The following is a 23302-nucleotide window of genomic DNA, read 5'->3' on the forward strand; positions in this document are numbered from 1 at the left end:
AACGTGAGAAGGGAAATAGGCGAGCCACATCATGATAGAGGACTATGAATGCACAGCTAGGAATGCAATCTTGTGCCGGACTGTGAGGAGCTGGGACAACTTTAAGTGTATCAGTCTTAGGAGAAAATGTTTAAATGGACACCAAAAAAATACAGGGTTTGGGCTGGTATTCACATAAAAGAAATAGTCCTTAAGAATATAAAAACCACACAGAGAATGACAAGATTCATTAAGTGTAGTTTAAGATACTGTCTGACGGTAATGAATAGTCTGTGGGTGAATGAAGAAAAGCAGATGTGAATGCACACGGAGTCCCTGAGTGCTTTTACGTTGCTCTGCTGTCAGCTGAGCAGTACTGTAAAGGATCTTGCAAAATGGAGAATGTCACTGCTAAAACCACACATTTAGAATTTAAATTCATCAAGCCTGTTAGAAGTCCTGCCTATTCTTTGGGTTGGTTATCTGGTCTCAAGTTTGTACAGCTAGCTGTGGAAATCAAGTGCCACGTAAGCTATATGTCAGCTTTGATTTTTGCATTTCAGCAATCTAGCTTCCCTAAGCAGTGGCAAATACTCAAAACTCATGGTGGTGTCTGTGGTAAATTGATCCATTTCTGTTACAAAAAGCAAAAAGCTTTTAACATTTCAGCTCTTGTCTCTTAACACAGAAAACAGGGGGGCTAATCCCTAGCACACTGATTCTGAATGGACTGGCACAACCACATCTGCTGTGCTGTCCTCACCACTGATTATTCTGTCAATCATAGAATGGTTCAGGTTGGAAAGGACCTTAAAGATCATCCAGTTCCACCCCTTGTGCCATGACTTTGAAAAAAGTAAAAGAGCACCCCAAACCTTGCATTTAGAGAAGTGAGAAGAGCACAGGTAGTAGCAACAGAGCTCAGTGTTCCTACAGGAACAAGCTCAATAGCTGTACTTCCCAGTTTTAAGTATAGGAAGACTGTGGAAAGGAAAAAAAAAAACATCATAGACTAAAGAAGTTTGATTTCCTGTGGATTTAGTGTCATTATTGATCACAAGCTATGACTGAAGCTTTTCCCTACCTAGGGCATTTAAAAGTACTGTTTCACCTGTAGATCCTCTGCTGCCTAATACAAGCAACTCACTTTTTGGTTTCCCCACTGTGAGAATCCTAGTGGTTTTTGTCCTCCACCACCCACCAGTTGTTGACCCGGATTTCAGATACCATGAGGATCAGTAAGGATTAAGAGATATATACATTTTTGAGGACATAAAGAAACACATATAATGTGATGTCTTTATCAGGTTAAAAATACATTTTTCAATTTTCAAAATAATTTGTGATTATCTTTTGAGGCAAAGGAGGTTGCACTGCTCATTTTATTTAAAAAAATTCTAAATACTATTTATACTATACTAAAAATAGTATGTTTACATCTCATGAAAGTATATCCAGAATAAAACCCCTTGTTTCCAGTGATTTAGGCTGTCAGATAAAAAAGATGTGCTGCTATCTAGCTGAAGAAATATATTAGCATGCAGAAAGCAATGCTGCTTCCTCTGGGAGGTTTTAATCAGGCCTCTTGTAGTGATTGAGATGCAATACTCTAAAATAAGAAAAATTATTAACAAAATCAAAAATCTAGAGTGCCTTTCACACAAATATTCATCAGTGTATCTTGTAATTACATAGTCAATAAATCAACATAGTGTGTAAGTGCTTCAGTCATGGTGTAAATATCTTAATGACTGAAACATCTTCACACATGAATAATTTATACCTGTATGATTCATTTTTCATATCCACGCTTTACTTCAACATGAAAAACTAATTCTTCTCTGTCAGAGAATGTGTGCTTGATTATTGCCTTCTTTCTCTTCCTTGTGCTTTTTTTTCCACCGTTAGACACACTCCATTTCTTCTCTTCTGGTTCCTCTAATGTAGTTATCTTATTTATTCATCCTGTCTGCCTGGGTTTGTGTTCCCAGTGCATTTCAACAGGCACCTGGGAAATAACACTCAGGCATAAGCTGCTTGTGCTTATGCAGTTTCCCAAGTAAAAAGGACCAGCATCTTGAAAGATTTACACATTCTCAACTGATAGTTGCATTCAGTTTCCTCTCCTCAAGGCAACCATTGCAGAAAGAACTTGTGCAAGTTGGGCTTTGCCATTTTCTGGATCAATATGAGTTAAAACCTTTGTCAAGGTACTGATGACAAACATTGTTTGAGTCTTCTTCCCATATATTTGTAAATGTGAAACTTGTGTGTAGCTCCAGAAACCACTGGAATGTTCAAGATGAAAATAATTATTTCTCAGTGCAGGAATGGGAATAGGGAATACTTAAATTTTGCTCTGCTGCACATGCTTATTTGGCTGTTTGCAAGGCACTGCATGCATCCTGCCTTACTTAGACCTTTAACCTGCCATCTAAGACAGGAATTTCATTGTGATAAACTCCTTCTTTAGTTACTAAGAGAAAGACAGGTAGCTGCTGAGGGCAGTTCATCCAGCTTTAAAGCTACTTTACTTAGTGCTTGAAGCTCCAGGCAGAAATGCTACTGGGTGGACTCTATTCTTTTGGCTCAGAATTTAAAGATCAGTTCAGGTTTGTGGAGCAGCTTATTTTGTAGTGCCTATGAAGGTTGAGCCTTTAAAAATTCAACCCTAGTTGTGTACAGAAATTGTTCACTCAGATTTAACAACCACTTTCAAAATTGCTGAATCTTGCCTTCAAACCCTCAGATTTCGAACTTGAATAAAAAAAGAAAATCCATAGGAATCTAAAAATTATTTCAAGTTGTGGGGGAAAAGGAGTTCTATAATAATTAACTGACACTTTTCTGGTATTGTATGTTATTCCATCCAACCTTTTTTCACTCCATTTCCATATGCAGTTTATCTACATTACACTGTAATGAGGAAGAGCACCTTCATTGAGTGCTCATCACTCTCTTTCAATTTCTTGTATTATTATACAGATTGTTAGTTTTGTATGCTAATACAGTTTTGCTCTCTTCTGTGCCAGTATTACATTTTTTTTGACTAATTTTTTTAGATTTAAGACTGAGTGGAGTATCTTATATCTGTCCTTTCCCCCATACTTGGAAGCTCAGCTGCAGTTCTTACACAGCTTCAATCTTAGTGTCTTCTGAGGCACATCACAATTGAATGTGATCTTTGTTTCCTCACAGCTGGTTCCAGTACATTACGAATACCAGTCTCTCCTGTTTGCTGGTAGGACATTTGGTAAATTTGATCCAGCATAAGTCTTCATTTATTCAGTTTTTTCTTATTCTGATTGTAAGCACCTCCAAAGGCTTCTGATAGCACTTTATTTGTCTCAATCTTTTTATAGCCTTAAAGGACATCTTCACTTACTGTATCTTACTGCACTGAGTTATTGATCAATGCATATTGGTTAGTAGGAGTTCTCAGCCAGTCTCCAGAACATACTTCACCCTGATCATTGCCTGCTTTGTATTGGCATTTAGGAAGAAGCCTGCTCTTTTTGCTTTGTTGTTCTCTGGGGTAGTTTCTCACCACAGTCATCAATCATGACTGTTGCTCCAACTTACTTTTCTGTTTTCTGTATTCAGTGTTGATCATTTACTGTCTATGTTCTGTTGTAAGGCAGTATTTTATCCAGTGGCAGGATGTCAAAAGAATCTTCTGAACCTCCTCACATGTATTTTGCTTTAACTTCTACTACTTCTAGGTGTCACACCTCCTGCACTTTCACCATTTTGTCCTTCCTTTTATGAAGGATTTCTTGTAGACCCTTTCTTTATCTTCTTCATTTGATTATTATAGCTGCTATCTACAGACCTTCATATTTTTTTGTGAAAATTAATTTAGCTTCCTTCTCTAACCTATTCACTTACTCATCTTTTTCAGATAATTTTCGACTTGTAAAATTAATTCTGTTTTTTCAGCATGTCTGTTTAAATTCCAGGTAATATTTATCTTCAGTTGTTCAAGAGAATGATTCACTAACACATCCTGTTTCCCTCATCTGGTCCATCTCTGATTCTGACACACTCTGAAACTTTCGGACACCCCAGATTCACAAACTTCCTCTTGCTTTTATTATTTTCAGCATCAAGTCCTGATTATTGACACCTTAAATGATGCTATTCCAGTATTTCTTGAAGTGGCATGTTATCTGGTCAGAGAAATAGAATAGCCATGGAGATTTTATGTGGGGAAAACATGAAAATGACATGAATACCACATTGGTATAATACTGATCTTTTGTTGTCTAATTTTAACAGATTCAGTAGCAACAGCTTCTGGGCCACTGCTAGTTGAAGTTGCCAAAACTCCTGGTGCTGCTCTTGGGGTTGCACTAACTACCTCGATGTGCTGCAACAAACAGGTCATTGTCATAGACAAAATCAAATCTGCAAGTATTGCAGACAGGTGAGTGTGATAGAGGACTGACACTGCAGGTCCATGCATCCATTTTACTTCTTTTTCTGTTTGGTCTGGTTTTAAAGGAACCCTTCTCTTTTTTGAGAAAATCAACAGAACCAGGTCCTCTCAAGGTTGCATGTCTTAAAATTAGCACTTTGTCAGATGGCTGTTTCAGACTGCCGAGTCTAAGACTTCCATCTACTTTAGCTCATTCTGGTAGTATTTGGTGACATAAGCCACCCCCCATGTAATATGTGACTGGCTGCTTGCACTATGCAACACAGCCGTTAAAAGGTCTGCTCTGGCTATTAAATGTAACACTGTGGCAGAGATCAGTATTTAAAAAAAAGAAATGTAACCCACTGGAATTCTTGAAGTAAGCCCACCATCTGGAACAGCTGTCAAGGGAAGTAAATTTTGAGGCTTTGCAACCTTAAAGTGTTCTTTTAGAATATATCACTCATTCTTGTGGCACAGTGAAATGGAACTCCTTATGTCTGGATTCTTTACTGATAGTTTAGAATACAAGTGAGGTATAAGGAAGACTGGCTTCTGTATTTCTAAATTGTTTTGCTGTAATATTTCCACTTCATTTAAACCTTTAAATAAAACCATTTAAACCATTAAAATTATAGCTAGATATTCTTCCCCAGTGGTCTGAACCTCTGCAACAGAGTTGTTGCAGATCTTTTCTGGGGTGCGTGTGTGTGTGTGTATGTGTGTGTTTATACATATACAATATATTTTTATATTCATATCTCTATCTAAATTTTTTTTAAATATTATGTTTCAGCAGCAAACTCCTCCTGCATGTCCCCAGTCACCCTACCTTGTAACTCCTCTTTGGCAACGGTGCTTTCTGGTAGCACCCACTTGTAGCAGTGAGTCTACAGCTCCTCTGTGGGCTTTTCCCTACAGTAGAAACTTTGAGAGTGACGGCCATTGATCCAGGGGTGTTCTCCAGTTCAATGGTGCAGGATGCTTTAATTTTCTCCCTCTGTTTTTTCCCATTTCGCAGGGGGTAACCAATTAAAGGAGCTGTCCACTTGACTGGTACGTCGGGATGCTGACTGCTGTGTTTGCATTTCTCAACTCATCCAGTAGCCAGTCTCTTGAGTGCAGCAAAATTTAGCAGATAGCCCCTTCCCACCCCACTCCTAGAGTCACCATGCTAGCCCTGGTTTCATTATTTGTTTGACTACTGCATAATTTCATCATCATTTACAGCTTTTGTTCTAATAAATGTTTGAATTATAACTCAAAAAATGATGAACTGGGTGCTTGTGTGAGGGATATGTGACCAAGTTATTAGAGTCTCCTTAAGCTCTTCTCATTTTATCCTGCTGCCATTCACACATATTTTTAGAGTCAGCTACCCCATTGCAGTTCTGTGAGTGATGTCTTGGCATATACTGTATTAACGGAATTGTTTTTAAGGTTTGTACTAATAGAGATAAAGTCTGACCAGTGACAGTGCCTACAAAACACAAATGTCTCTCGAAAAAAAAGAACATGTTCATAGTTGTCATGACCAGTTTGAAGGCAGAAAAACTCATTGTGCAAGCAAATAGCACACCTGATCATACCAAGTTTTTCCCCTTTTATATAGATGTGGTGCATTACATGTAGGAGACCATATTCTGTCCATTGATGGCACCAGCATGGAGTACTGTACGCTGGCGGAAGCAACGCAGTTTTTGGCTAATGCAGCAGATAATGTCAAACTGGAGATCCTTCCCCACCACCAGACACGGCTAGCGCTGAAAGGCCCAGAGCACGGTAAGAGGATCTGTAGCACCAAACACCTCTTTCTCTTTCTTGCTTGTGCTTTGCCTGCCCATGCTGAATGGTCAAAGCTATCACTGCAGTTTTGTCTGTAAATGTTGTTTCAGCTCCCCATGTTATGTTTCTGCAGTCTGAGCAGCTCTGTGATTTCTTGGTCTCATGAACTGTCTGAGATTTCTATGGCCAGAGAGGGAAATGTTTTGCTAAGAAATACCTCTACAAACTTGCAAATGCACATAAAGACACCTGTTGACTCTACTGTTGCAATTGCTGGGGGTGCTACGAGACACTTCTGTAAATTAATCTCTACATTGATTCTTAAATTTAGAGTGCAGTAGTACCACAGCCAACTTACTTTCAGCATATTGACTTGATAGTCATGGTCACTTAATTAAGGTAGTTAGCAGGTGTTAACCTTAAATGTTCTCCCCTTAAATATGTAAATTCCTCCTGTATTTTCTCTTGTTAATGGCATTATTATTTATTGCCATCTTCTTTTAAAGTGCTTCTGTGATTGCTTCACAGATTCACTGTCAGTGCTTATGAAAACTGTTTGGAAACAGTTCCCTAGATTGTAGAGCTTTTCACTGTGATATTTATTTCATACCAACATGCTTGAATAGAGTGGCTTTCCGTTCTCAAATCAAATGTTTGTAAAATGTCTTAGTATTTGAAGATGGAGGCCACCTATCTTGTCTACTAACTGATCGTGAAAAAGTGGCTAATTCACAGTAATCCCTAAAATCAGTCTAAAATAGCACATGTTGATAGACATCAAAAGAGTAACGAGGGTTATCAAATACACAGAGAATAGGTACATGTGTTGCAGCATGAACCAGTGGTATAGTTTTTCTCAGCCTGTGGTACTGTGCTTCTGCCTCCTTTAGACCAAGACAAGATTTCTGAGGTCTCGAAATGTCAGTGATGGTAAATGTTCTGGAACATCATGCAACATCCAGGTTGTCCCTTGATAAGTGGTGGTCTAGACAGTTTCTCAGAGTAGGGAATACTGAACTAGTGACAGAGGAGACATTAGTTTCTCCTAGACCAGGGTGAACAAAAAGTAACCTTTGCAATTACATGTTCTCCCTGTACTCAGCTCTTTCCCTTTTCTACTTAAGCCGCTTAGAGCCACAAGGAGCAGAGGGTGATAACATTAGCACAAGCAGAATGAGATGGAGGCCAAATTTGCAATGTACTTCCATTTCTTTCAGTTGTGACAGTACATTGCAAACAGATCGTTCTCTATTTTGGAAGCAGAGATGTCATGCAATTAATTTCTGAATGGTGAAAGAATTTTGAAGACTGGTTTTTTTAGGTGAAGACAAATGCTGGGGGCAGTGATTTGTGTAGATGATTGTATTACTTGAAGCAGTCGGTTTGTTAACCAACATTTATAACAGATTGATGCTGTTAATGTTCTAGTAACCAGTGTAGATGCTTGGAAAAAGCAATGTTCTTGCTATGCCAAGAGTTAAGAACTGTCTGTTACAAAATCATATCAAACTGATCTACAAAAGATGATATATAAGAGCATCTTTTGGGGGAAAGTATCCCTAAAGTAATAAAGTTGTTTTCTTCAGTAAGGCAGAATAACTAGGATGTTTACAGACCGTTCTAGCCCCTCACCAGGTGGTGCTACCACAATATCATGACCAATTTAAGACATAACAATCTTTATGGAAGCAAGTTCCCTCTTAGAAACAACCTTTCATCAGGTGTGGTATGACCTAGAGGCTGCAGAGAGTGAAAATCTCCCTTGCTATGTCTGAAATAAGATGAGTAATTAGGGCTGTATCTGCTGAGCTCAGTTATTAGTCTTGTGGGAATATGTTAGGAATTTAAAACAGGCAGGAAAGTCAGTATATAAAATAAACTGAAATTTTAACCCTAAAATAAAGTGGAGAGCTCTATAAAAGATAGGATTCTTTTTCATGTTTTTTTTTTTCCTTTATACTGTGCTGCTGACATTCATTTCTCTTGCTGCCCCATTAGTTTTATGTTTACTATACACAACTCTGTACTGGAAAAGCTGAAATTACCACTAAATTACTATGGTTACACACAAAAGGATTTTCTTTTACAGAACTTTTGTTGAATTGGGACTATCTTTCTACAAGCTGAGCAAACTGAATTTGTGTACTTTCCCACTTTGTAGGACATTTTTATCTCTACTCTCAGCATGAAAATAAAACATTAAGAAAAAATCTCAAGGACTGACAGATAATTTGCTGCTGGAAGCAGTCTTTTTAATTAAACAAGGCTCACAGTAGCTTGAAAATAATAAAAATCCACCTGGCCACATTGTTCTTATCAGATTTTAATTTTTTCACCATAGTTAAGAAATCTCACTGTCTGTGCACGTAATTGAAGAGACGGTTTCATCTGAGAAGACATGTTAAGTCTCTAAGACACATAAGGCCATATCAGGCTGCTTCAGGTGTTTCTGGGACTTTTCTGTCTAACATGAGATTTTCCAAAGTCCCTGAGGGTGGTGGTGCTAATGGGTCAGGAACCCCAGGGGCACAGACACAGCCTGATGCTGACTTTGCACCTCTCCCTTACTTTTGATATCTGTTATTTGGGAAAAAAAATAATTCTTTTGATTCAAGTACATGCCAGGGCACAGAGTGTGCTCTCAGGGAGGGATGCAACTCCAGGGAAATCTGACTGAAGACACAGAGCCAGATAAGGCAGCTCCAGGGCCTGCAGGGTCTCCACCACTCCACCAGGCTGCAGGGACATGGTGAGCCCCTGTGCTCCCCTTTCCCTGTCCCTTCCCTGGTGTGCATTCCACAGATCCACCCTGTAGAGAGAGGCATCACTTTTGAGTCAGAAGGAGTAGTACCATCAGGCAATCAGCACATCAGGGCTCATGTAATATAAAGTGAAACCAAAGGACAGCTTTCCTTCTGCCAGGGCACAGGGCTTGCTGTGGTGGCTGCCCTTTTCCCCCCTAATTTTATCTCATAGAATAAGATATGAACACAAGGTGTAGGTCCAACCTAAATGCTCAAGGTTTTGGGCTCCTGTTAAATGCCAGCATGGGGACAGACAAGTCTGCAGCCATTATATAAACATTATATTATATAAACAGATTTAGAAACAGGTTTAGATTAGATTTTAGGAAAAAATTCTTCACTGTGAGGGTGGTGAGGCACTGGGACAGGTTGCCCAGAGAAGTTGTGGCTGCCTCATCCCTGGAAGTGTTAAAGGCCAGGTTGGATGGGACCCTGAGCCACCTGATCTAGTGAAAGGTGTCCCTTCCCATGATAGCAGAGTTCAAACAACATGGTCTTTAACGTCCCTCCAAACCCAAACCATTTCATGATTCTGTAGTATGGGTGAATCCCTTGGTGTATTAAGACAAAAAATTCAGTGAATATTTCCCAGTTTGAACTGTGCCTTTATGGTTCAGCAAGGATACAGACATGCTGAATTTAATGATGAATATACTGTATTTAATCAAGGGAGACTTCAATCCCTTTCCTTTAAGATTTGACAACTAAAATGCTTCCTATTCTCTTAGTAAATACCGTCTTCACTTGTGGCACACAGAACCCACAATTAAATAATCAAATATAGTCTCAAATTTCATCCAGTGAAGGATCATTTTAAAGTTTTGAAGATCAAATTAAAAAAAAACAAAACAAAACAAAAACCACAAAACAAAAATACAAAATTGCAAATCCACCTAATCAATAAGACCTCGTTTCTTTATTAACCAGGTTTCTAGAGTTTTCTTGCTGCTGACATTGGGAAGTCATTTACTGCACAGAATAGCATAATGCCAGCAATAGATTGTGGCAAAATTAAAATGTCAATACAGTAAATTGAAATGGCAGGGAAGCATCTCCATTTTAGGCAGTGCCATGTAAAGTATCTGGTTGGTCTTTTTAAAATAGATTAATGCAAGCAGAGAGTTATTAACCTGGTCATATGTAGTTTCTTAGTATTTTCTGAGAAAGTTTGCAGTCTTAGCCCCTAAGCTAGAAAGAGATTAGAAATTGATTCAGTAATCATAATTTTTGAAACAAATACAAAAAAGCAAAAAAACTCAATCAGAAACATTTTTTTCTGAGAAAAAAATATTATTTCTGCTCCTCAAGTTAGAACCACCTGATAAGAAGACAAGACCAAGTTGGTTTTTTTTGAGGTTTTTGTTTGTTTGTTTGTTTGTTTTTGGGGTTTTGGTTTTTTTAAATTTTATTTTCAATTTGTTTTCTTTCTTTCACTTCTGATTTGTGGGTTCTTTTGGTTTTGTTTGTGCAATTCAGTTACTTTTGCCTCTTCTCTGGTCCTTTTGTTTTCTGATTTTCCATCATCCCTTCATGCGGGCAGTGAAGGTTGAAAGAAGCAACAGGCAACTTACCTGGGATTCGTGTGCCAACAGCCACAGCAGCCTCCTCACCTACCACCATTATAACACCTACCACCCTGACCATTGCAGGATGCCAGCCTTGAAATTCCAGAAAGCGCCTCCTCAAAAAAGCCTTCGTAATGTTCCACACCTTTTCCTGCTGACATATTCTCTTTTCCTCTTCTACTTCCTCCTCCTCCTCTCTCTTCCTCCTCCTCGCTTCCTTCTTCTTTCACTCATACTTTTCCCATTTCAGGCTCTAAAACCTTTTCAGTTTATGGATGCTACACTTTTTCATAGCCATGCCAAGGTTATTTCTCACATTTTACACCTTTTCCTCTCTGTAACAAAGCAGCCTTTGTAGACAGGAAAAGGCTTGAAAATTCTGAATGAATCATCTCTTCTTCTATGTATGAGTAGACCACTGGATTGGAGAAGTGTATATAAAGCAGGGTTTTTGAATGCAAAGCATTGCTAGCAAATCTTTGTCAAAAATTACCTACTACAAAAAGGCATTTCTAAAATCAGTGTATCTAGATATATTAATTTGCATTAGTTTGGGGATATGTGTTTAAAAATTTAATTTAACATGCTTTGCTTAAAGTAAGTTGTATACTATGAATATACCTTTTGTGTCTACATTATCTTTGTTACCTTCCAGCAACTGTTGTCATGAAATGCTGGCTTTACTTTTTCTTAGGGTCACCTGTGTGGTTTAATGTCTTTGTTATTGGAAATGCACAAACCATTCCTGTGCATCATACACAGCCTATCCATAAAATGTTTGATTCATTGATGAGTTACAGGCATGTGCCGCGCTCTTCTGTGAAGACTGAGTGCTGTATGCCAAGTGTTTGATTTCTTACAGCAGCTCTGGTGTCTTCATCCTTCTCTCCTACCTCCATGAGTGCATACAGCCTGAGTTCCCTGAACATGGGGACCTTGCCTCGCAGCCTCTACTCCACCAGCCCACGTGGGACAATGATGAGGCGGAGGATGAAAAAGAAGGACTTCAAAAGCTCCTGTAGGTGGTAACTGCATTTGCTCAAAAATGTGCAGTGTATGAACGGGTGGAGGAGGGGGAAGATGCAGAAAAAAAAGTTGCACAGTAGCTTAATTAATACACATATATTCTAAACAGATGAGGGAGTTTCTGGTAGATGTAGGGAAGCATAAGGGTAAAAATATTTGTTCAATGCTAAAATGAGATGAGTAGATGCTATGCAGCATAACTATCTCATCTGAAATTTATAAAGGAATGTTTTCTTCAGACAGTGCTGGAAGAGTTTGTTATACCATTATGAAGTGATTTTCAAATTCCTTTTTTAACTCTTCCAGTGTCCATTAGGGAATATAATTCATAGCTGAATGGTCAAAAACAGATTGTTGGTAAGCTCAACCAGCTGTCACATTAGGGAAGGCAGAGTTTACCACGGCACCTCCTAGGTAGTTCTAATGTTCACATCTACACCATGACCTGTACAGTTATTTTGGGGAGGGAGAGCAACAAGTTACAGTGAAGACTAAATAGCCTCATTTGACCACTCTTTGGGATTCAAAGCATGGATTGCCTGTGCATCAGTCATTTCCCAAGCCAGAACAGATCTATTGAGGCTGTTCTGTTTTGCATATTGCTAAGCATCCCTGGGCTGGAAAGAGCGTGGCTGTGGCAGTACATTTTTTCCCAGACTCCATGCGAGCACCACCTCTCTTTTGGCTTGTCCATCTTTGTGGGATCCCCACAGCAGCTCAGTTCCTTCAGAGCAGGGAGGTGAGAACTGCTCTGTAAATCATTTGCTCTAGATAACAATCCTCAGAAGTCCACTCTGAAAGAACTGAGCTGCTGCACATTACAGCACTGCTGCTGTGTTTTAAAGATTCCCCATGGTCATAGTAAAACCAGAGTAAACCAGCAGCTTCCAAGGCCAGTCACTATGGAATTGTGAGAATACATTAGAGAGGAGCTGAGGTTTTGCTTTCTTGCAGTTTCTGTTGCTTGCTTGTTCTTATTTCTTCTGTAAAGCACATATTTTTGCATAACATTTGCCTGTAAGTGCATTTTTTGTTTTTAATCCGATCAGCCATTTTTCACAGTTCATCTATTGACATGTTAGCTTCTAATGCATTCTTTTGGGTCACAGGGGGATACTGTGTCTGTCATGCTACGGTATCAATAGAGGTCCATCTCTTACATGTTCTTCTCTGTACATGAGAAACAGTAGTAGTGTTACACTAGTAGTAATTGATTTGAATAGTAAAATCAATGCAAAAAATCGTTCATCAATTGTGCTACATTTTAGCTGTTCAACAAAAGATGAAATCCTCAAAGCTAATCCTGTTATGGATCTTGGACGCAGCTGTAACTTCATTAAATTTTTCAGATATTTTTCCTTCAAGGAAGCCCTGTCTGTGGTGTCTTGCAAAGACTCAAAACAAGGCCAGTGATGTGGCATTTAAGTGGAACAGTCAGATAAGTACTGCAGCCCACCTAAAAGATTTTTAAAGTCAGAAGGCCCTGGGGATGACAAGCTGCTATGAGTAAACAAATCTCTATATTGAAGAAGTTAGGACGAGGCTTCATTGTGCAGTAGTTTATTACCCATTCGCATTGTGAGGTCTTGATACAGAGCATTACAAAATATGTGAAACTGGCCCCATCACTGAGTAGTCACTGCCTCATTACAACCTGTGACTACATCAACAACCCTGAACTGGAACTGGCTTCAGAGGAATTGGCTGGCCAGCCAGACTTGTTTGCTCTCTTTGTGAGTTTGCTTATCAGCCCATGCAGAGTTCCTTACTCTGTTAGTAGAATTATAGCCATACTTGTGACAGCAGTAACAGCCAACTTAAGAGACCCACACTGCTCTGAATGTCCTACAATGGACCAGGATAGAGAATGTCCAGTCCTGTACCTTTCCACTATCCATCAACAAGACTTGGGACACCTCTCCCTTTGTGGGAGACTCATGAGAACCAGGTAGATTGACTGCTGTGCTTTTCATGGAAAGGAGTAGCACACTCTCCATTTTAGTAGGATTTTTTTTTCTTTAATCCAATTGGATCATTTGAGAATTTTATTAAGGTAAATTTTAATAAATCTTTTAGAATGTTACTTGGGAATAAAAATATGTAGGTTGCTAGAAAGTTTACATTGCCAGTTATTTAAGAATACTTGCACAACATAATGTGATCATGGCATAATTCATGAAGATGAAGTGTGATGGTACAAGGGGTTACAAGACTTTTATGGTCATGATTTAACAATCATTGCATTAGTTATGCAGATCTTTCTAAATATGTGGCTGTAAAAATTGAGGGCATGCCCTGCTGCCTCAAGCTTTTTTTATGCCACTTGTTTTCAGGTTTTGTTCTTCCTCTGCTTTTGTTTGTTTGTTTAACTGTTTAAGGTGTGGGATTCATTGTGGAAACACTTAGATTATTATTTTGTTTAAGTTTAAATCCTGAAGTTTTTTGTAATAGGTCCCTATTAGTTGTTGTAAACAAGACATCATTTATACCAATTTATATTACTAGGGTTGCATATCTGGTAGAAATTGGAGAAGGTTTTAAACATGCATGGGTGCTCTTTTCTCAACAGCTATCAGGAGGAATTGCAAATATTTTTCAATTTCTTGTGGGTCAGAGTGGGAGACTCGAGGCATAATAATCCACAGATGTACCTTGAAGCACATCTTGTTCTGCTTCTTGTATAACTGCAGGCATAAAAGTTCCAAGTACATAATCTTCAAATTCACAATCATTATTTACATAACTGCAGAGCATATAGCAAACCAGCCCCCAGGAATGTTGCTAAGAGTTAGACGAGAACTCTACAACTATGCTGGAATGTACCCCTAGCAATAGCAACCAGTGTTCACTGGAACTACAAACACATCCATGTCCCCTTTTTAAATCAACAGCGCTGCTTCCTGGCCTGTAAAAATTCTAATTCCTCAAGGAGCCAAAAAATGTCAGTGTTTCTTGCTACAGTTACTGTTGAATTACAAACCTCAACCTGCTCTAAGTCATGGATTTAGGTACCTGTGACATTTTACAGAGTCTTAGGAGATAGCTATTATTACATGATTAGGAAAGGATAATTTTCATCTCTGAAGGTCTTTTTTGTTCCTGTTTCTCTTTCCTTTTCTTTCGGAGTGAAAGGAGTTCCTAATTGTCATACTTAAGCGTCGACATCATCAAAATGTTTATCAGAGTGAGTTTTAAATCCCACAGCCAGTGACTTTATTTCCCAATGTGAATTAAAACTTTTACTGTCCTGAAAGTTGAAATAAATTTTATGAGATATTTATATTTCCTGGTAGGAAATTATAAAAAGAGTAAGAAGGTTACAGAGTCAACTAGATACCTGCTGCATGGAGGGAATAGAGATATAAGTGATGAGAAATAGAGATGAAGTTAACAAGTAGTTGTTATATGGCATTTAAGAAAGGGAAAATTGAACTTTCCTGAGATTGGATGCCCTAAATTAAGATGTTTCTGGAAGGTGTCTTAGGTATTATATTAATTTATTTGTTTTCATTATATTTTAGCCTTTGAAGCAATGAGGGCTGGAGAAACCTATTTCTCACATGCAGCAAATGCTAAAGCTGATGGAAGTTTCTAAGAACAGATTTTTAGTATTTGCATTTGTGTATAAGCATATCTTATTGAGTGCAGATAAAAGAAACAGTAAGAAGGAAGCTATTGAATATCTGAAATAATGCACAATTCTTAGAAAGAAAACTTAAGATATGAGGAAAAATTCACAGTTATTTGGAAGAGACAGTTTTAGAGTGGGAAGGAGCTTTGCTGGGAGAAAACAAACTTGTGAGGTTTTTGGGAAGTGAAAATTTTGCAAAGAACTGTCATTGCCAATTGTGCCACATCAATCAGATTTATACTAACTGATATAGAGCAAGTCTAATGCTTGTAGCCCCATAGTGTGGGAAAATACTTATATAGCCTCTGACATCTTTTTACAGTTGTGCTAATATTATCTATAATGTCAAAATTTTTTCCCACATCTAAGAGAAAAAAATAAAAAGCACAGGTAAACTATCCCTCAAATAAACAGTGAAATTTTACCTAATTCTTAGCAGCTGCTGCAGTCAGAAAAGGGTTTTGAAGGAAATTAGAGGTGAAGAGGTAATGACATAGATTTATAACACAAAACCATTCCAAATCCTTGTCATTGAAGGGATTATTATTACTGAACAGGAATTGAAAAACTCCAGCTTTCTGTGTATGACATAATGAAAGGCAAAATTTGTCGCTGGGGGAAGTCAAACCATAATACAATAGATGTTTAGACAGAGATCAGGGAGGCAAAGGTGCAGTCCTCTCCTTTCACAGGTAATTGTATTGAATACCAGTGTTGTTTTTGTCTTGATTTGTTCTGTACTGCAGCCTTTCAGAAAAAGTGTGAATAAAGCAGGGGAACTGAAGTAGCTGCCTGAGTTTCTCCTAGAAGGGTCTCCCAGTGGCTTTGAGAGACCCCACAGAAATTTTTTTTCTCACAATCCCTTGAGATATACTGGTTGCCAAAACAGAGTGGTTTGTTCAACTTCCTCACATTACCCAGTTAGCCTGACAAATTGCTGACTTACAGTAAACATGTAAGTTTTCTTACAGTAAACATGTAAGAAGAAGGCATCCTTACTTCTTGCAAGCAAGCCTGATCCATGTGCTTTGTTGCTAACAACAATGAATTGCTGTGAGATGTTCAAAAGAGGAATCTGCCTGAATAACAGCTGGGCTTATGCCTCCAATTGCCTTAGTTCCTATTAAAAGTTGTGCTTATCCATGTCTCCAACCTAATGCAAACAGAATTCAAGGATGTCCTGAGATTTTTGGAGTGGGGCTATCAAACACACTTATTTTACTCAGAACAAGAACTATCTTTTTGCATTCCAGCATACAACCAGTTGTTTTCTATTATCTTATATGCCAGAACTGTTTATACGTAATTTATAAACTTTAGCCTAAATTGACTTTTAAAGAGACGTTTCATTGACTAGATTTATTGTAAAGATCAATTTTCTCAAAAAGCAATGGAACTTCTGCTGTATATGAATGTCTTTCCTCCTGGTCTGCTCTGTTTTATAGTGTCTTTAGCCTCTAGCACTGTTGGTTTGGCTGGGCAGGTCGTCCACACAGAAACCACAGAAGTAGTGCTGACAGCTGACCCCATAGTGGGGTTTGGGATACAGCTCCAGGGTAGCGTGTTCGCTACTGAGACCTTGTCCTCTCCACCTCTCATTTCCTATATTGAGGCTGACAGTCCGGCGGAAAGGTGAGGCTCTTTAATCAACTGCTAAATACATTTGGTGAGCGTTCCTCGGGTACTTCGGGCTTGTTGCTTTCTTTCAGTTTGTGACAAATTGCAGGGCTTTGCTCAAAGGACTGGGGCAAGAAATACACTTTCTGTTCTGACAATGGTGTTTCATGCACTTGATCAGCTATAAAAGAATGACAAGCACCAGTGTTCTGACCATACAGAGTCCTCCAGAAGGAGACTGGAAGCTATATTCATGCAAAACAAAACAAAACAAAGCAATCAGAAAAATCAGTGAAGTCAAAATAGTGATAATTGAATGTGCCAGGGGGAAAGCTATATCCAGCTCTGTTCAGTTTTGGTACAGAATCAAATTTTAGGGAGTACCAGAATTTTGACTTACTAATTATTTCAATTACATTTTCCCACTTATATATGTATTTAATCATGTCATGAGAATGATAGCAGCTGCACAGACAAGCACCAGATGCCATTTCACCTGCAGCCCAGGGTCAGAGGCACAGATGATGTCCGTGGGTGGGGTAGAAGCATGAAGACCCCTCTTCCTGGGTCCCAGCACTTAGAGGGCACAACCCATACTGGGAGTGCCAGATAGTGTAGTGGTGCAAAGGGGCAGCAGCTTCTGTGCCTAGGTAGCTTGTTGAGCTGCTATGCCATAATTATCCTTCAAGGTCTGGTTGAAGGTGTTTGATCAGGTGGGTTATATCAGAAACTGCATAGCCAGCCAGACCAGGGCAGTGATCAATTCCCTGTACTTGGCACTGGTAAGGCCACACCTCAAGTGCTGTGTTCAGTTCTGGGCCCCTCTTTATATGAAAGACATTGAGTTGCTGGAGTGTGTCCAGAGAAAGGCAATGGAGCTGGTGAAGTAGAACAACTCTTAACAAGAAGCAGCTGAGGGAGCTGGGCGTGTTTAATCTGGAGAAAAGAAAGCTCGAGGGGAACCTTATAGCTCCGCACAACTATCTGAAAACAGGATGTAGCCAGGTGGGGATTGGTCTTTTCTCTCAGATAACACGCAACAGGACAAGAGGAAATGGCCTCAAGTTGTGCCAGGGGAGGTTTAGATTGAATATTAGGAAACATTTCTTCAGTGAAAAAGGTTGTCAAGGACTGGACCAGACTGCCCAGGGAAGTAGTTCAGACTCAATTCCTAGTGGTATTTAAAAGACATGTAAATATGGCAATTCCACATGGAAAGGGTGGATTTGTCAGTGCTGGGTTAATGGTAGGACTCAGTGATCTTAAAGCATTTTCCCAACCTAAATGATTCTGTGATTCTATAATACTGCTGGTTCTGGTAACATGCACATCTGATGATTGTTTTGTATCGTTTTGTACCAAGGTGTGGGGTGCTGCAAATAGGAGACAGAATAGTGTCAATAAATGGTATCCCAACAGAAGACAGCACGTTTGATGAGGCCAATCAACTGCTCAGAGATTCCTCTATCACCAACAAGGTCACTTTGGAAATAGAATTTGATGTTGCAGGTATGAATGTCCTGTTATTCTGTCTTGCAAGAAAAATGAAGGAATAAATCCCAAGTACATTGTAAGTGTTAGGCATCTGAGATAGAGGTTTTCTTCTCACATCTACACCATTCAGTTTTCAAGTGACTTATTTGAAACGTGGTTTCTTGTACAGCTTTCTCATGTCACACAACCCTGCAGTCTACTTCTGAAAGCACATAGAAATTACATGTCCTGTAGTAAGATCTGGTAACTGTCTCTCCTCTGAATTACTTCCAGAGGTTTTTCTGGCCTGAGATAAAAATGTTCTGCTAAACAGAGACAAATCCTCTGCAGGCCAAATAATGAAATGTTTCACAAGACAGAAAAGTATTAAAAAGGGTGGATAAACAAAAAAACTCTTGAGGTATTTCACTTACAGTATCTCTAAATAAAATAATAGAAAATTAATTAGTAAAGGCGAGAAGAATCATTGTTAATTTTTCTGGTGAGTATTACTAATGGCATTCCTTTATTCTGTAATGTGTTTAAGCATATAGAATATACCCATGAAATCACAAACTGTGTATATCAAGTACACATTATGTGTGTGCACCACTGGATTCATTTTCTTCCCACTAGATGTTAAACTCATGGCAGTTACCTTAGTGGACAGTTAAAAATAAGTGTTAGTCCTGCAGCAACAAAGGTCAGAAATCCTTACAACTCAATCTCCTGTGCTTTTAATTAAAAGCTGTCTGCCAGCAGTAAAATTTTCCCGTGTGCTCACAGAATTTGCATATGAGCTAAAAACCTGCAGTCTCAGCTGGCTGCTGGCCCATGCAATCTCTACAAATTCAGTTAAACCTTAAAAAAAATTGAGTTACCGTGAAATTACCAGTAGAGTTATAAATCATACCTCCTTCATTTTAGCACCCATGTTTCATCCCTGCCTTGTGACTATGATGTGCTTTCATCAACTTACATGTATAGTTCCATGCTCATGGAATTGCTGTGCCTTATAAATTATCTAACATTTTAAATATTTTTTTATAGAATCAGTTATACCAAGCAGTGGAACATTTCATGTGAAACTACCAAAGAAGCATAATGTGGAACTTGGCATCACCATAAGTTGTAAGTGCAAGGGCTTATTTTTCAGACCATGTGTATGGAATAATCTGCAGATAGTAGATCTTGTAGCTACAGACTAACATTTCTTTTGGTATAAACTTATTTTTCCTTTTTCTACCTTCTTTAACTGCTTTTTCTCTTTTGAAATACTGTTCTGTAATATATTTATACTCCCCTTCAAGTAGTTAACAAAGCCAGAATTTTGCCAAATCTAATGTTTGACTTACTCCTTCATACAGAGTACATATTTAACTCTTATAAAGTTATTTATTAAAAAAAAATAAATAAATCAGCAGAATTAGGTCCATGCAAAAGTATTTTCATAGCTGTGAAGTTTATAGCAAAGTCTGTCATGGTCCCTCACAGGCTTCTGGACAGAACCCCACTGAAGGGTCTCACAGACATGAGGATCCACATACATAGGGTTATTTTCTGCTTCAGAACCCAGGTACATCCTCAGTCTCTAGAACTTTTGGGCAGTCCTGAATGTGTGGGTCGCAGCGAAATCCCCTTTCACTGGGGATTGTGGAGATTGGTGAAGAAGGCCACAAGAGCCTGCATCAGTCTGTTGCTCAAAAAGTATTTGTTGCTGTGGTTTGAAATTAAAAGTGTTCCTATACTTACTTTGTGAGGAGACAGTAAAACAATGTGTTAGAACTGGATTTTGACCAGGTAAACTCCGGCATACTGAATTCAGCTCTTGATGGAAGGAAAAACAATCCATATCAAAGTTAATGGGCTTGACACTGCAGAATCTGGTGTCATCAGAATTAACATTCTTTTATGGCTGTGGCCTTTCTTAGGCTATTAGTCTTCCTTTGGAGTTTTTCATGTGTCTTGGGGGAAGATTGTGCTTTGCCTTGTATTCTCGAAGCTTTTACCAGCACAGTAGAATCTGGTTAATAAAACATACAGCGGGGATCTCAGTGCTAAGGATTACATCTGAGGAGCAAATGGGAGACACTGCAGGCCTGTTTGCTTGTGTTGCACACTTCAGTGAGTAACTGTTAGACTCTGTAAGATGTGATGTGGTATTTGAAGCAAAATCATAGGTCTACATGTATCTGTGCAAATGAAAATATTGAGAAATGAGAAAACCTGGAGCGAAAGCTGTTCTATTTAAATGTTTTTCATAAGATTGATAAAGGTTTGTAAGGTTATTGAAAAAATATGATCTTCCTAGTAATTTTATTTGTTTTGTTTTCTGGAATGTAGACATCTACTTTTTTTTTGTCTGTAGGAATAAACTTTTAATGGAAAGCTAATGTTCTTGGAATTTAGTTTTTAGCACTCCTCTTCCAAACTTTGCATGCCTTACTGATCTGGAATTTAATTCCAAAAATTAGTGCTTTATAAAATTAGTGCTATATATAATTAGAGTAACATGTGATTAGTCTTAGCTCTGCTCTTGTGAATATACTGCATTATCTTTAATATTGAATTTAAATAATCTCTTATATATAGTTATCTCATTAATAGTATTTAATTCATATAAAATTTTTCTAGGATAAATTATTTACATGGTTTTAAAGGGTTTATATTAATAACTGGTAGAAGTCTTGAATTGCTGCATGTCACGCTTGCTTTTCAGTGTTGTGCTCTGTTTTACCTAATTACCTGCTAGATAAGGCAGTATGATTTGAAGAATATAAGCATTTTGTATTCATTTTGTCAAATTTCTGTCAGGACACTTTAGCACATTAGCATGCCATTTATTAGTGTTATTTTCAGAAAGCTATATGATTTCTTTTAAGAAACAAATACTAAGGGAAACTTGGCAGAGTTGGTATGTCTTAAGCAGGGGGGATGGAAGTAATCAGATTCATTCATTTGTGGGCTTGATCTCTTAAAAGTGCTAGAGACCTCTTTCATCCTCTTCGTTCTTAAGTTAGTGGAGTTAATGATAAATGAGAAAGTGCTATTAAAACATTACAGAGAAACACCTTTCTTGCTTTCCATATCCCCCCATTTAGTTTGGGATTTGTATGAGAAAGTCAGGAAATTACCTAATCTGACAGACAAGACAGACATTTGTTGTCAGACGGGAAGTACAACTTCACTTTGGGCTGGTTGTAATCATTTGTCTATTTTTAAGTCCAAGAGCTCTTCTAGGTCAGTTGTTAGGAGTCAGAGATCATAGAAGAGGAATTTTTTTCTCTTTCTTGGAATTGTTTTCCATGGTAATGAACACCAAGAGTGCTTGCATGGAGTTACAACCAAGTGCTTTATTGAAGGTATGTCTGAGGTGACACACAACACTAAAGACAATTAAGCTAATTCATGGTCTTTGAAAAACAAGACTTGTAATAGGAGAAGAGACTTTCCTTAGTTTCAGATTTATTAATGCAAGAGAAAAATAACAGAAAACATTAAAAATCCCTTTAGGTAACAAAACCCCTTAAAAGCAGGACAGAAGAAAGTTAGTTTCATGAGCATCATTGTTAATGTTAATCCAGGGCTCTGAGTTTTGGATAGTTCGTGTCAGTTATCTCCCAGTATCGTGGTCTTGCCCATTGTTGCCTTCATACACACACTGCAGTCCTGTCATTTCTCCCTTACCTCTGCAATATCTGTCTAATTTTACCAATGACAGACATTACCAATGACATTCGATAAAGACCTTATTTCATATTCTCATATTTTGGAACTACACGTGACTATATATTTAATGCTTCACATATCACTAGTTTCATACCCAGTTACCTGATGAGAGCAAATAGAAGGTCTCAGTTCTTAAAATTATATAATCCAAATAAAACACAGGAGTGTTCCTATGCATGTGATTATGCTTTTATGACAGAATCATTCCCTAGAAGAAGGAACATTTACAAGTAGTGCTAGTAGTACTCAAAGCTTTTTCAATTTATTTGACATTGACATTGACTTTAAACTGTGTAATGAATACAGATGTTCTTTTTAAAGGTTTTGAGGCAACTGGCTACTTTATCATAGACTAATTATTTTTTTTTGTCAAGAACATTGAATGATGTCCAGTAAAATGACTTACTAGTGGATTCTGGTAATTGTAGTTAACAGCTTTCTTTTCCTTTCCTTTTCTTTTTTTTTGTCTTATGTAAGATTCTGATATCCTTATTGGTAATGAACTGCAGCACCTTGCTTCATAAATAATCTCTCCGAAGCTAATGGGATTACTCAAGGAATAAGAATCTGTAAAACTGGTAAGAATATCAGAATCTCACCCAAACTATCATCAGTTTCTCTGAGTCACTTTGACTAGCAACTATACTGTAGTCTGCTTTATTGTTTTTGTATTTCATCAGAAACAAGCTTTGTAAATACCTATAGATACATTGACTATGAGAATTTATTTTCTAAAGCATGCTTCTGTATATTTTGGTATTTCACCTGGCAAGCTCTACTTAATTTTGAAACATTACAGTTCTTTTCAAGACAGAAAAATATCAACAGATTTCTCAGCTGCTCTACAGGAACCAATACTTAAGGAACAAAAGAGCTGCATCAGTGCAGTTTTAAAAACCTCCTTCATCTATTTATTAATCATGCTATTCTTAAAAATGTCTAGTAGCTGTAAAACCAGCATTGTGGATAAATGGACTGACTTTGTATAAAAAGTATTTTTCCACATGAGCATTTTCCTTTCTTTGTTCAGTTTGTTCAGAGCTTGATCAAACTCCAAAGTTTGAAGCCAGGCTGAAAGTAGTGAGTTTTGTCTGGGTGGTGAGTGAGATGTCCGCCCCAAAATCTGTTGAAGTCACTTGGCGGGGGGGCGGTTTGCTTGAGTTAGCAGTGAAATAAGAAAGGAGCATTGTTTGAGGGTTTTTTAAAACGTAATGGAACAGCTGATACACACAACTGACAACACTTCATTGAACTTACTTTCAAGTAACTGGGTAAG

The 23302-nt window shown here is 38.1% G+C and overlaps 1 protein-coding gene across 2 annotated transcripts in view; it reads left to right on the forward strand.

The window, feature by feature from the left end:
* Positions 1 to 23302, forward strand: part of GRIP1 (glutamate receptor interacting protein 1) — a 308983-nt gene that overhangs the window by 256105 nt on the left and 29576 nt on the right. The window contains exons 8-14 of one of the 2 annotated variants that reach the window (XM_053978036.1): positions 4258 to 4405; positions 6009 to 6178; positions 10526 to 10681; positions 11413 to 11568; positions 16653 to 16839; positions 18188 to 18333; positions 19348 to 19428. In XM_053978036.1, the coding sequence (XP_053834011.1) occupies positions 4258 to 4405; positions 6009 to 6178; positions 10526 to 10681; positions 11413 to 11568; positions 16653 to 16839; positions 18188 to 18333; positions 19348 to 19428 (1044 nt within the window). The remainder of the gene's footprint in view (positions 1 to 4257; positions 4406 to 6008; positions 6179 to 10525; positions 10682 to 11412; positions 11569 to 16652; positions 16840 to 18187; positions 18334 to 19347; positions 19429 to 23302) is intronic. The other variant, XM_053978037.1, reaches the window with a different exon arrangement.

The sequence above is a fragment of the Vidua macroura genome, chromosome 5 (assembly GCF_024509145.1).
Source record: "Vidua macroura isolate BioBank_ID:100142 chromosome 5, ASM2450914v1, whole genome shotgun sequence".
NCBI classification, from domain to species: domain Eukaryota; kingdom Metazoa; phylum Chordata; class Aves; order Passeriformes; family Viduidae; genus Vidua; species Vidua macroura.